Source organism: Lissotriton vulgaris, chromosome 2_1, assembly GCF_964263255.1.
Source record: "Lissotriton vulgaris chromosome 2_1, aLisVul1.2, whole genome shotgun sequence".
In the NCBI taxonomy this organism is placed as follows: domain Eukaryota; kingdom Metazoa; phylum Chordata; class Amphibia; order Caudata; family Salamandridae; genus Lissotriton; species Lissotriton vulgaris.
This window is the reverse complement of record NC_141687.1, coordinates 920,147,886-920,163,075: the sequence shown is the minus strand read 5'-3', so window position 1 is coordinate 920,163,075 and position 15,190 is coordinate 920,147,886. Positions and strand designations below refer to the sequence as shown.

Below are 15,190 nucleotides of genomic sequence, written 5' to 3'. Positions count from 1 at the left end.
CACAGCTCCACCAATGCACCCACCACACAGCTCCACCAATGCACCCACCACACAGCTCCACCGAGGCACCCACCATACAGCTCCACAGATGCACACAGCTCCACGGAGGCACCCACCACACAGCTCCACAGATGCTCCCACCACACAGCTCCACAGATGCACCCCCACACAGCTCCGCAGATGCACCCCCACACAGCTCCACAGATGCACCCACCACACAGCTCCGCCGATGCACCCACCACACAGCTCCGCCGATGCACCCACCACACAGCTCCACCGAGGCACCCAGCACACAGCTCCACCGAGGCACCCAGCACACAGCTCCACCGAGGCACCCAGCACACAGCTCCACCGAGGCACCCAGCACACAGCTCCACCGAGGCACCCAGCACACAGCTCCACCGAGGCACCCAGCACACAGCTCCACCGAGGCACCCAGCACACAGCTCCACAGATGCACCCACCACACAGCTCCACAGATGCACCCACCACGCAGCTCCACAGATGCCCCCACCACACAGCTCCGCCGATGCCCCCACCACACAGCTCCGCCGAAGCACCCACCACACAGCTCCGCCGATGCACCCACCACACAGCTCTGCCGATGCACCCACCACACAGCTCTGCCGATGCACCCACCACACAGCTCTGCCGATGCACCCACCACACAGCTCTGCCGATGCACCCACCACACAGCTCTGCCGATGCACCCACCACACAGCTCTGCCGATGCACCCACCACACAGCTCTGCCGATGCACCCACCACACAGCTCTGCCGATGCACCCACCACACAGCTCTGCCGATGCACCCACCACACAGCTCTGCCGATGCACCCACCACACAGCTCTGCCGATGCACCCACCACACAGCTCTGCCGATGCACCCACCACACAGCTCTGCTGATGCACCCACCACACAGCTCTGCTGATGCACCCACCACACAGCTCTGCTGATGCACCCACCACACAGCTCTGCTGATGCACCCACCACACAGCTCTGCTGATGCACCCACCACACAGCTCTGCTGATGCACCCACCACACAGCTCTGCTGATGCACCCACCACACAGCTCTGCCGAGGCACCCACCACACAGCTCTGCCGAGGCACCCACCACACAGCTCTGCCGAGGCACCCACCACACAGCTCCGCCGAGGCACCCACCACACAGCTCCACCGATGCTCCAACTAAGCTCCACCAATGTACCCACCAAACAGCTCCACCAATGCACCCACTAAGCTCCACCAATGCACACACCACGCAGCGCAACCACAGCCTCACTCAGCACCACCACAGCCTCACTCAGCACCACCACAGCCTCACTCAGCACCACCACAGCCTCACTCAGCACCACCACAGCGTCACTCAGCACCACCACAGCGTCACTCAGCACCACCACAGCCTCACTCAGCACCACCACAGCCTCACTCAGCACCACCACAGCCTCACTCAGCGCAACCACAGCCTCACTCAGCGCAACCACAGCCTCACTCAGCGCAACCACAGCCTCACTCAGCGCAACCACAGCCTCACTCAGCGCAACCACAGCCTCACTCAGCGCAACCACAGCCTCACTCAGCGCAACCACAGCCTCACTCAGCGCAACCACAGCCTCACTCAGCGCAACCACAGCCTCACTCAGCGCAACCACAGCCTCACTCAGCGCAACCACAGCCTCACTCAGCGCAACCACAGCCTTACTCAGCGCAACCACAGCTTTACTCAGCGCAACCACAGCCTCACTCAGCGTAACCACAGCCTCACTCAGCGCAACCACAGCCTCACTCAGCGCAACCACAGCCTCACTCAGCGCAACCACAGCCTCACTCAGCGCAACCACAGCCTCACTCAGCGCAACCACAGCCTCACTCAGCGCAACCACAGCATCACTCAGAGAAACCACAGCATCACTGGTTCAAATATGTTCTTTCAATGTTTCAAGCTGTTTTCAAGCTTTCACGCTTTATTACAAATCACAAAAAGATGTTAATATTTCACTTCTGTTCTTGGATTTTCGTCACAATAAAAAACACTGAACATATTCTTCAGAAAAGTTATTTACAAAAGTTTAAGCTATTGCCATTACAAATTAAATACATTATTTAAGTATTAATTATTTAAAAAAATTAAAAGCCATTGTTATTTGTAATATCAATACATCTAAGTCACGTAAATACAAAACATGTTGCATTACAAATGCTAAAGGTGTCACATTTGTGCAAGTTATAACTATTGGCATTGTAAATGACAAAGCTATTAATTTAGCTATTTAAAAAAAACTCATAAATAAAAGAAAATCATTTATAAGACCAATAGCTCAAACTTTCCTAATGCGAGCCCTATTGCATTTCCAATGCTTGTTCAAACTAATCTCATAATACAAGCGTTTTTTTATTGCCATAATTTTGAGGTAAATTATCATGTGTAGTTGGTGATTATTAGTCAGCATGAAGCCTGTCTTGCACACATAAATTCTGTGAGTTTTCATGAAAGTTTTGTTTGTCTGTTGCTCAGGTTGTTTAAGCTTCTGGTAAAGGTGTGAGCTCCAACTTTGGGTTCTGTGGTAATTCAGCTTGATGGCACTTTTATTAGCAGTGAAATGCTCTGACAGTTCAAGAACTAAGTTTAGTCATGCTATTTCTTCTTTAAACCTTTGTACATTGTTTTACGCAGGTCTGGCAGTATATCACACTGATGCGCCGGATATTTCTCATAGATTGTCCTGGTGTTGTGTATCCATCTGGAGACAGTGAGACTGACATCGTATTGAAAGGCGTTGTGAGTATTTTGTGCTTCTGCAAATTCAACTTTGTTTTTATTTTAATCCTCTAAGCCATCATACCTTTCATTCAATGCTAGCATGCACCCGTTTCTGCAGGTGTCACATCATGGAATGATTAAATTATTCTAGAAGCAAAGTGGATGCATGTGACCTGTAATTGCCCACATTTATTAAGGGCTAATGTACCCTTTAAATTAAGAGTAAACCTCTGTGAAATTAATAATATAACATGTATTTGTAAAGCGCACATTCACCCAAGGTTATCTTGGGGCTGGATAACAGATGTTTGTTACCCCACTTAATGGTACTCATATTATCGATATCAGAAGGATAAAAAGCCGAGTGGACCCGCTGGGATTTGAACCTGTGACCATGAGGTCGAGCACAGGCCACTACAGTGGACGCATTAGTCCACTAATCCACCAGATTCAGCTTTACTTTGTTAGGACATTCACATACAACAAGCTTAAGTCTGCACATCCAACTGTTTATTGTTAAGACCATTTCAGTTGTTGTTGTGTAATGTTCGACTATAAGTCTTAATGCTTATTATCTCCGCGTGGGGTGAGGCGTTTTATGGTTCTATGTGGGTTATTTTTTCCTGCCTTTACTCTTTACTTTTTGTTTGTACTCCAAACTTTTGGGTGTGCAGCATTGAGGTTATGATGATGATCTGACGTTTTACCCATTTGAACATCTCTGTCAGCACTTACTTCTCACTACCACCATTCTGAGTTGGAATAGCCCTCCCTTGCATAATCCCTTCTTATTTTGTCCAAGGCCTCACATCTCCTCATCTGTGTTTCATCAGTCTTTCGTAATCACTTTTTGAGTTTGAACCTTCTCAGTGCCCCTGCTGTTATTTACTGGCCTGCATCCACTCTCTTCCCAGATGCCTAACTCATAAAGCCTGTCAGCTGCTGGGTGGAGGTCATGTGCAGGTCCTCCTAATTTAATATGAAGTACCCTTCTAGCTAATCTCCGCTGCGCTTCCATGCAATATAGCCCTGCAGCTGAGCCACAGTAGAATACTGGGCAGTGCTTTAGGTTGGAATCAGCCCGCAATGGTGTCTCAGCATTGAATTTACTTATGGCATGTACTGAATCGTGGCCTTACCTGTTACCACATTTGAGATGTAAGATAATCCATACATTTAGTTAATTTCCTTCAGGTGATGCTGGTGTAACCATTGTTTGCCTTAACCTATTTCACACATTCATTAACATGTGTTGACAAATAACTGGTGTGGTTATAAAAACTGAATTAATACCCATATACATTTCACTGCAATACCTTGCATATTCTGTTTTCTACTGTAAACTTTTGTTTAGTTCACAAAGGGAAGAATGTGGCTATATTTTCAAGCAGGCCCCTTAATCAGTCATGTGAAGTAACTCATGGATTTTCTTTGCCTTGTTATAAAATAATACACTAAAGCATACTTTATTCTTTTGTGGCGGAACTGGGCTTGTATAATGTTTCTGATTTCATATGAAGACCCATTTAAGCATTTTCTTGTGTTGTTTTTAATATGTATTCAGGTTCAAGTTGAAAAGATCAAATGCCCAGAGGACCATATCAGTGCTGTACTTGAGAGAGCCAAAACCGAATATATCAGCAAAACATACCGTATTGACTCCTGGCAGAGCCCAGAGGACTTCCTTGAGAAGCTTGCCATGCGGATGGGGAAACTGCTAAAGGTTTGTTTCATTTACAGATAAGAGTGTAGTGATCTAGCGCTCAGCCCACTTTTGTTCAAGTGCATGCTTTCCAAACTTAGTGAGACTCTATCAAGTACATTCGTCAGTGCTTCCCTTGTTGGGATCAGCCTATTTTGGAGAAATCAATATAGTGTGGAGCTAAACAATAATCAATGTGCAAACTATTTTATTTACCTTTTAGTCATGTGATACTGTAGGAAACTGCCCCTTTTTGCATGGTTGTCCCCTCACTTTTTGCCTGATGCCAACTTGACGGAGTGTGTGCTGGGATCCTTCTAACCAGGCCCCAGCACCTGTGTTTTTTCCCAAGACTGTACCTTAACCACAGTTGGCACACATATGGGCCACCTTTAAGTCCCTTGAAAAAGGTACCCCTGGTACCAAGGGCCTTGTGACCAGAGAGGGCCCTTGAGGGCTGCAGCATGTATTATGCCACCTTAGGAGTCCCTCGCCTGAACAACCACACCATGCCAGAGCAGACTGCGTGTTTTGGTGCAGACCAAACTGAAGAGTCTACATGGCACACATCCCTGTGTGCCATGCCCTCAAACACTGCCTGTGTCATAGGTAAGTCACCACTATAGCAAGCCTTACAGCCCTAAAGGCAGGGTGCACACTACCACAGGTGATGGCATAGCTCCCTGAGCTATATGCCCCTATAGTGCCTGTGCCATTCACAGGCATTGTAAGTGCAGTGGAGCCATTTTGAGTACCTGGGCTGGAAGTTTGTCAACCCGAACTCCACAACTCCCTGGTTTTACTGAAGCCTTGGAAGTTTGGTATCAAACATCCCAGCACATTAAACCCATACTGATGCCAGTTTTGGAATTAATGAGAAATGCACATGGAGGGCATCTCAAAGATGCCCCTACAAAAAGACCAACTCTAGTGTGGTTCTGACTGGCTTCCAGCCATCTGCCACATCCAGACAGGTTTCCAAACCACTTGGGAGAGAGCCCGCTGCTCTCTGGGCATGGAAACAAAGCACTTCCTGGTCCCCGAAGAGGGAGTTTCAAGGGCATGCCACCTTGGTTAGCTATCCCCAGCCTTTTGCTGCTATCAGCAACTGGCTCCCACTGGTTCTGACCCCTATTTTGGGTGTGTGAGAACCGGTAGGAAAACCTAGCTAGGAATGGAGATGTGCCCACATTTGTCAACCCCACCCTGAGGTGGGGAAGGCGAGGTGAATCCCACATCTCAGTACCTCCAGATGGAGGAACCACTCCAATCACGAAGAGGCTTATACCCCCTCCCACTGGAGGCGTGGCATAATAGGGGTTGTAGACCCCCCAGGAAAGGGGCCCATTAGTCCCAACCTGCACAACTCTGTAATGCCCTTAAGTTTAGTATTTAGGGGTGCCTCTGAACCTTGCCTCTTCAGATTCGATGTTGACAGAAGACGACGGACCGAAGAGCCATGCAGCAGAAGAGTAGGACGATGACGACTGCTTTTGTCCCCGCCTTACCGGCCTGTCTCCTGCTCTGAAACCTCTGCAGGCTAAAACCGGTGTGTCCTGCAGCCAGCAGCCTCCAAGAACACCTCCCTTCTTAAAGAACTCTGATCTCCCTTGGACACCGAATTTGTTCAACACCACCCAAGCCAGTACTCCAGAATCCAGTTGGAACTGCGACGCCTCTCCACTCTGCACCTGAAGCCCATGGCCTGAGTTCGAGTGGCCCAGCATCGCAGTGAGGTTCCCCTCTGCAATCCTGACCTGTGTTCCAGCATTGAACGACATCCACTGACCTTCTCCTCGATAACTGCAGCCTCATCCTGACGGGACTCCCCCCCCCCCCCTGCCCCCCCCCCAACTGCCAACTGCGACTGGAACAGGTGAGAGGAACCCGATAAAAACAGACACCTCTACATCCGCAGGTACTTAGGTGCCTGACCGATTGTGTCCTTGTGTCCAGCAACTCTTAAGCTTCATCCTCCAGTCATTGGTTCCCTTTGTCAGTCTTCTGGCTCCAGCCTGCAGTCCTTTTCCGTGACCAAAATCCTCCATAGGAAAGCATTGGGCTCCCGACACCACCTGAGCTCCCTGCACCCGCCGACCTTGTGCTGCTGGTGGTGTGGACTTGGTGCTAAACTAGGACATGCTTTACCCTGACCTTAACCCTAGGAGCTTGGCTCCCAAGACCAAGTAGCCTGCCCGTGCCCGTGAGCAGCCCCCAACCAAGGTGCCCCCAAGTCCCTTTGGCTATCATTGGTACCCTGCATTCTGCACCCAGCCGCTCTAGTGCTGCTGGTGGTGCCCCTTGAGTGACAACCTGAACTTTGGGGAACCTTGGTTCTACCCTCCAACCCCAAAACAGGTGCAAACCTAACACTTCGTTTTGTTGAACTGTCTTGTACTTCAACAAAAAGCAACTTGGTGCCTTCACCACAGTTAACCTGTTTACCAATGTCCTGTGCTGCTTAAACAGGGTTAGGAGTGTGTTTCATGCCAAACTAGGAAAGTAATCTCGAAGTAATTCAAACATACTCTAAATGTAATGTTCGAGGCATGTGAGCTGCAGATAGTACACTGTGCATTAGATTGCCACCTGGTGTTGGGCTCGGATGATTGCAGGTTGTTGTCTTCTTGGAAGAAGTCTTTGTTAGTCCCGATAGGTGACTCCTCCCTTGGACAGTATTGCGCGTGGGCATCGGCTCCATCCTCAGATTGTTTTTTTCCGCCACTGTGTTCGGATGAAAGTTTCTCCGCTCCGGCCACAAACCGTTTTTTTGCAACTTCGACGCGCAGAACTTCATAAAACAAATACGACCTGCCTTCGACATCGACGGCGGCACCTTTCGACGCCAAAGTTTCCATTCCGGTCATCCAAGTGAGCCTTTGGGCCTATCGACGCAGTGCAGCCTACACCATATGGAAAGGACTCCGTTCCGCAAATGCCCGAAATGTCAAGCAAAGTTCCCACATAGCGACCACCACGAGGTTTGTAACCTCTGTCTGTCGCCCGACCACAACAAGTCGACCTGCACAGCCCGTGCTTCCTTCCGCTTGAAGAAAACCATCCGAGACCGGAGGGCCCGTCGACACGAGATGAGGAGATCAGCTACAGCACCAGGAGACATTTTCGACGACTAAGTTCCACTCGTTCCAGAGGAAGACTCACCGGATCTCCTGATCGTCTCCGAGGCAGATGACTCTGACGACTCCCTTCCATCGGGTCAGCTCGTGAGTACTACTGCCCCTGCCAGACATACGCCCAAATAGACGGCAAAGTTTTAACGGGATAGACCCTTAAAACCGACCGACCTGGGTCATATCAATGGTACGTCAAAGAAATGGTTGATGTGGTTATATGTATTATAATATGAACAGTAGGCCACAAAGTAATTTGAATTAATTTCATCAGAAACACATATTTAATTTTTCAGTCACGTATTCAATACATATTCTTACATTTCATGTGGTATCTACATATTCTTATTGTGTACAATATAATACAGTGCTCTTAGTGCAGGAAAGAAGGGAGTGGTTGGGTATGGGAAGAACAGGGTAAAGGTGATGTGACATAGGCACACTTCAAGTTATATACAGTGGAACCTTTACAGCCTATTGTAGGTCTATAGTTCACTTAGTAGCACATTACACATAGGGTCAAATGTACTGCACTGAGAGCACTGTATTATATTGTACACAATAAGAATATGTAGATACCACATGAAATGTAAGAACATGTATTGAATACGTGACTGAAAAATTAGATGTTTAAGGCCTCTAACATTGTATCTACAAAGTGATATTTGTCGTTGCACTCTCATGTTAATCCTTTGCCAGCCAAGGAGAGAAGATCCCGATGAGTGTGGCCCTGCTTTTGGAGCGCTACTACCAGGACTGATTAAAAGATCTGCTTTCCTGATTTGCCTGGTGGTTAATGCATTTTGTTGATCTCCTGTTCTCCTTAAGTCATCCTGTATGTCTGCCTATTCTGAAGAGTGTCAAATATTCTTCTGCTTGTCACGCAGGGGGCATGAGACCATCTCCATTCTATTTGGATGGAGAGCACGCCTCACATCTTGCTTGGCAATGCCCCTAATATTCTTTTGTTTTTTCAGGGTGGAGAACCAGACCTACCTACTGTCTCCAAGATGGTACTCAATGATTGGCAGAGGGGCCGGATACCTTTCTTCGTAAAACCCCCAAATGCAGAGACCGTTCCACAGACACAAGTACATCCAGAGGTAGAGTACATTTAATTTCTCTATTTATTTTCTACTATATCATATTACGTGATAATGAGACTGTTGTGTGAGCTTATCAGATCGTATTTTCTATGAAATTCATTTCTTTCATTTAATGCAACCTTAAAGCCACTAAAGTCTCCAACAACTTATCATTTTTTTTTATGGTAAAAAGTAAATGAGGGAAAGCAGTCTTTGAAGTTGCCTGCCTTTACATCAGACTAAACCATTTTAAAACTGAATAAGTCTTTCATATTGAATACAATAATATGTTACACACAATGAAACAAATGATCTCTTTTTACACTGTTCTAAAAGCTCTCTTTGGCTGCCTACCAAATATACTTTCATTGCACACTAAAGTTTTGTCTACAATCTGTGAGTAGATTAGTACAAAACAAATTAAGGTGGAAAGAGTTTGCATTACTGAATGTGGACATAGATAGCAGTATTGGGAGCGAGTGACAATTTATTTTTAGAAAGGTGTGCTTCTAGGTTTTTTACAGATATGGTACTAGTTGATTATTAGATAATAATTCTTGTTTGAATCGCTTTAAAATTATTAGCATTATTGCATATTAAACATGAAATAAACTTTGAGAACCACCATGCTTTTACCTTATGTCTCAAATTGAGCATTTCCGTCCCCAGAAGGGTACTGCCTACCTATTTTCAATGGACCATTTTGTTTGTTTTGGTTTCATTTTGTGAAGCTAGCACCATATCACATCACTTCTGACAAGCAGGAGGCCTTGACCCTAGCTAAACTATTCCTAGCCCCATACACACCTGGGCTGTCATCTGCTCAGAAATTGCTACTTTTTCTTGCAGATTCCTCACCTCTGAATGTCTGGAGCACCAGACTGGATCAGGAAACCTCTTACATAGATCTCCTGTGCTGATAGAGGGTGCTGGCTATGTGACACTGAAAGTGGAGTCCTGGTGACATCACTGAAGCCATATTAGACCCATCGTGGCAGCCTAACTCCAGCTTTGTTTTTTGCCATCTTTTGACGCTGGGCCAGAACTTTTCCCCTCTGTTTCGGAGGGCATTTTTCTGCTCTCTTACCCATTTGCCAAACTGTGCTTTAGAGATGCACTCCCACCAAAGAAAACTTAGATTTAAACCCTGCCAGAGTTGCAAAGTTCAAGTGTCCATCACAGTCCCATATGCTGACTATATGCAGTGTCTTGTCACAGGACAATAAGTAATGTCTGGAACCAATTGCCAACAGGTGGCCCTGCAGACAATAAAGATAAAAGGAGGCCAAAACATATATGGTCTGGTCTAGGGATGACCACCATAGTAGGCACCAGTCCAGATCGAGAACCAGATCCTGGTATGTCTCCCGCTGCTTCTCCTCTTCATCCAGATCCTCCAGGTACAACAGGTACAAATATTGGCAGGGTAAATAGGTCTCATCTTTGAGACCTATTGGCTTGGCCCGTGGTTTTTAGCCATGCTCCACAGCATCCCTGAAAAAAGGTGTTTTTTTCAATTGTGGGGGAGAAACCTAGAGTGTGCCGGTGGGAGGAAGCATCACTAAGGACACGGATGAGATGAGGCCGCACAAAGGATGTATTGGGGAATCATCACAAAGGCTGCTGGTGAGGGCACTGTCGGGGGAACAATATGGAGTGCGTGGGTTGGGGAACAACACAGAGGATGTGGCTGATGGAAAGCATCATGACGTCGGGGAACGAAAACAATGTAGTGGTGTGAGCTGAAGCAACGTGGAGCGGGTGATTGAGATGCACACAGGTGAGCAGGCAAGGTAGGGGAGAAGTACATGAAAGCGAGTGCAACACGGAAGGGGCAGGAGAGAAGCAGACAGGTTACTGAACAACATGGAGTTCAGCCTAGGAGAGAGAAGTACATGAGGGGGAAATAGCTGGAGAACACAGGCACTCTGATAGAGTGAATAGCCAAAAAGAAAAAGCTGTGCTTCATAAGCAAGCAGTGGAAGGACACAAGTAATGGGTCGATGCTCCAGGTAAGGGACAAACACAAGAAGGGGAAGCAAAGCGCTCACAATGTGACAAATAAAAGCATGTAAAATAGTGACATTAAAGACAACCAATGGTAAGCTGTGGATGGGCTCGAAGCCCACTGTAAACTGTCATTAGGTCTTTTCATTAACAAACAGCTTGCACTGTCTGGTAGGTGAGACCTTAAAAAGCACAAGAAGAAGCTCATAAGATGTGTTTCTTCCATGATATTTTCAAGATCCAATTGAAGGCCCCATCCACACGCTTCTTATCCTCCTCAGAACCAGAACTTGTGAAGATTGAGCAACAAGGTGTTCCGCCAGCATTATCAAGACTGGTTCTGACAAATACTTTCAGTGGTGCTGAGTCTCCCACACAAATTGGGGTGAGAACCGGTGGGGGACAGTTCCTGGGAGCAGCAAATGGCTGGGGCAGCTTACAAAGGCGGCAAGCCTTTGAAACTTTCCCTTCATGGACCCTGCCCATCTTGGGGAAGGAGGCTTGGCACCTCAACCCAGGATGTGCTTTGTTTCAGGACCCTGAGAGCGGCAGGCCCCGACTCAGGGGTCCAGGAACATGTCTGGTGGTGGCAGCTGGTGAGAAGCAACTCACCCAGGACACTAGAGTTAGGGCGTTTTTCAGGGGACATCTCTGAATGCATTTTTTATTAAATCCCACACTGGCATCAGTGTGGGTTTAATTTACTGAGAAGTTTGATATTAAACATCTCAGATTTCAGTAAAGCCATTATGGTGCTGTGGAGTGCGTAATGAAAACTCCCAGACCATATACTATTTATGGCTTTACTACACTTACAATGTCTAAGAATGGACTTAGACACTGTAGGGGTACAGGGCGCTAGCCCCTGTACCCTCACCACCGGTATAGTGCACCCTACTAGAGGGGTGGATTACTTATGCCAGGGCAGTGGTTTATTTTGAAAGTTTTATAGAGCGCGAACAAGATCCTGGTGGATATCAGAGAGCTATACAATCAGTAAATGTTACTTATACAGTAAATAAGAGCAAATCCAAACCTATGTACAAAGCATATTGTAAAAACAGCATAGTAAGATGCAACATCAAGTCTGTCTTGTGGTTGGGAGCGCGTGTGCATCTCGTCACGGGGTTTCAATAGACCATACTCATGTGAATTTGGCCATGATGATTGATTTTACTTCCTTTTTAAAAGAGATAGTGGACGGGTTAAGTCTGGTGTCTGGGGGTAAGGCATTCCAAATTCTGGGTCCATCCCAGAGAAGGTTCTGTTATAAGTTTTTTCCTATTGTATTTTTGTGGTTTCAGTAGAAATTTTTGTGCATTTCTTGAAGATCTGATCCTACCCGAGGTCGTCAGTTTCTGTGCCAAGTAGCTGGGTGTCTTGTGATGCATGAGCTACGTTTAGACCCAGTTATGAGTCATGCTGCTGCGTTGATTTAAGCTCTTAGTGGTACAGTTGATGCTTTGGGTAGGCCGCAGAGAGAGACACATCCGTATTCCACTCTGGGTATAACCAGAGCCTGTACTGCTTGCTTGAAGTCATTGTGTGGTAGGAAGGGTTTCAGTTTCCTCAGTGTATTTATCTGGAAGTTTGCTCCCTTTGTAGCACTGCTGATATGTTTTTGCATGTTGAGGTTACTGTCTTAAAGTTATTCCTAGTGACTTCGCTGAGTCCACGATGGTAGGTTGAACGTTGAACGCCGTAATATGTTTGATCCATTCTTGCATTTTGTGGATTTGGGCCGGTGGAGCTATTATAAGGAATTCAGTCTTTAGGGCTTTCAGTTTGAGATGATTTTCTGCCAGCCAAGTTTGGGTATTCCTAAGCGATGTATTAAGTAGTTTGACGTCCTCTAGGGTGTGGATCTTGAGGTATAGTTGTATGTCGTCTGCATACATGTGATATTGCACGTTAGAGGTTTGAAAAATTTTGGTGAGTGGTTCCAAGAAGAGATTAAACAATGTTGGGGATAGTGCAGACCCTTGCGGGACTCCCAAAGATACTAGGACAGGCTTGGACAGAGTGTTATTGACTTTGAATTGTTATGTCCGGTTTTGGAGAAATTAAGTAAGCCAACTTAGCACTGCCCCAGATATACCCATTCTGTGTTTCGGGAGGTCTAACAGGTTTTCAAGCTTGACCGTATCAAAGGCCGAGGAGAGGTCTAGTAGGATGAGTAAACCGGATCCATTTTGATCAAGTATTTGCAGCGCATCGTCAATTATGAATGTCATGGCTGATTCCGTGCTATGGCCCGCACGGAAACGTGATTGGTGTTTGTTAAGGAAATCAAAGTGATCAATAGGCTTCGTCAGCTGTAGATGCACACATTTTTCCAGAAGCTTGGCTAAGATAGGAATATTGGAGATAGAGCGAGCGATAGTTGTTTAGGTCCGTGGGGTCTGTTGTGGGCTTCTTTAGAATGGGTGATACCTGGCCTACTTTGAGGGTATCTGGGATGCAACCTTGTTGAAGTGAACTGTTTATGATCTTGGACCAGAGAGGTAGAAGCAGTGGAGGAAGGTCTTTGACTGCTTTTGCCGGAAGCGGGGCAGAGAAGTGGATGGCGGGGTTCAGTGCACTGAGTATTTTGCCTATGGCATCTTCGGAGTAGAAGGTAAATGATGACCAGTCTGCATCGTTTTTTAGGTTGGGCTTTGATGTGAGTTGGCATGGCGCAGTTAGGAGTGCTGGAGGGGTTTGTGTATGCGGTCTCGCGTATAAGGTTAGATCATTTAAGAGGTCGTTCTTGATGGTATCTGTCTTCAAGGTGAAGAAGGTGGAGAATTCTTCAGTTTGGCTGCAGGCATTCTATATCTTGTGGACGTTGAGGTGCCTCCTTAGATTGGGTTTTGATCAGTTCAAAGAGTTTTTGGGGACTATTTCTTGCCTGGTCAAGTTGGTGGCTGAAAAAGTCGGCTTTGGTGCGCTTAATCTTTCGGTAATAAGCGTTTCTCTTTGTCCTGAGAATCTTGAGGTGGTTGGCAAATGGTATTGATCTCCAGGCACGTTCCAAAGTTCTGAACGAACGCCTGTCCTCGTTGAGTATGCCCTTGTACCAAGGTTTAGAATCTTTTATAGAGACTGTTTTTAGTTGAAGAGGTGCTACCTCATTTATTATCGATGTCATGGTCGAGAGGTAGTGGTTGGTGAGATCATGTACTTTGGAAGATCCTGCGGGGGGCAACAGTAGGTTGTAACAGGAGGAAGGCAAGGTGTTGGGGTTGAGTTTTTTCAGGTCTCTTTTCCACACTTTTGGTCTTGTGGATTGAGCTGAGTTCAGCTTCACCGTTTCCTTAATGGTGAAGGTGATGATGTGATGGTCTGACCAATCGCAGGGTTGGATCGACTCTAGCTGAATGGAGTCTGTTTTAGAGATTATTAAGTCCAAGATCGAATCTTAGTCGTGTGTTGGGATGTTGCAGAATTGCGTTAGGTCTAGGTCAACTAGGAAATTCTTGAGACTGTTAACTGTTGTATCGTTAAGATCATCCCAATGGAGATTGAAGTCTCCGAGTAATATTTGGGTATTTTGTCGCCCCATGTTTGAAGATACCATGGTGGGTGATAGATGATGTGCAGAGAACAGACAGGTTTTGCCCTTGCTATTGATGTCAAGGCGCATGTATTCGCATGACAGGAATGTTGGGGAAATGGCTCTGTTTACTGAGATATTACAACGATGTATGCAGGCGATACCTCCCTCTGTCTAGTCTGCTGATGTTGTAATTGGGTGGTACTAAAATGTCAATGATTGGTGTGGAGGATTCCTTTAGCCAGATGTCAGTTAGCATTATCAGGTTCGAGGCATGTGGGCTGCTAAATTCACATCTAGTGCATAGATCGCCGCCTAGTGTTGGGTCCGGATGATTGCACCTTGTTGTCCTGGAAGAGTCTTCGAAGTATCACGAGATAGGTGGCTCCTCCCCTGGACTACAGTGCGCATGGGCATCGACTCCATCCCCAGATTGTTTTTTTCCGCCATTGGGTTCGGATGTGATTTCGACGTCTCCTGTTCGGAATCGATAAAACAACTTTATTAAGGCCAAAAGGCTTTACTCACTCGTCGGTATTGTTCGCGTTCGGTCTCGTGTTCATTCCTACTCTTCGAGTGGGATTTCGTGTGAGTCGGTGACTCCTCGATCATCGAGGCCCTGTCGACGCAGCAAGACCCTGGCGTTGATAAGATGGAACGGAGTCCGTTCAAGTACTGCCCCGTGTGTGGTTCTAAGTACCCACACATCGACGTGCACCCAGTGTGCAACAAGTGCCTGTCGCCGGACCATGACGAGGCCAACTGTATGGCCTGTTCGAGATTCCGGTCGAAGAAGACCATCAAGCTTCGGCGCGTGGCGCGCCTTGAGGCCCAGCGATCGGCTCCGGCGCCAGCGGACATCTTCGGCGACCCCGCGGCAGATGAGCAGGAGCTTCGCCTGCAGATTTCGCCGGCATCAGCGGAGGTCGAGACCGACTACGGAGAAGCGGTCGAGGACCACGACCTCGA

The 15,190-nt window shown here is 47.1% G+C and overlaps 1 protein-coding gene across 1 annotated transcript in view; it reads left to right on the top strand.

Moving 5' to 3' along the window:
- The window catches only part of GNL2 (G protein nucleolar 2), a 210,564-nt gene that overhangs the window by 124,404 nt on the left and 70,970 nt on the right, over positions 1–15,190 (top strand). The window contains exons 10-12 of the mRNA XM_086956449.1: positions 2,675–2,779; positions 4,326–4,484; positions 8,572–8,697. Coding sequence (XP_086812575.1) covers positions 2,675–2,779; positions 4,326–4,484; positions 8,572–8,697 — 390 coding nt within the window. The remainder of the gene's footprint in view (positions 1–2,674; positions 2,780–4,325; positions 4,485–8,571; positions 8,698–15,190) is intronic.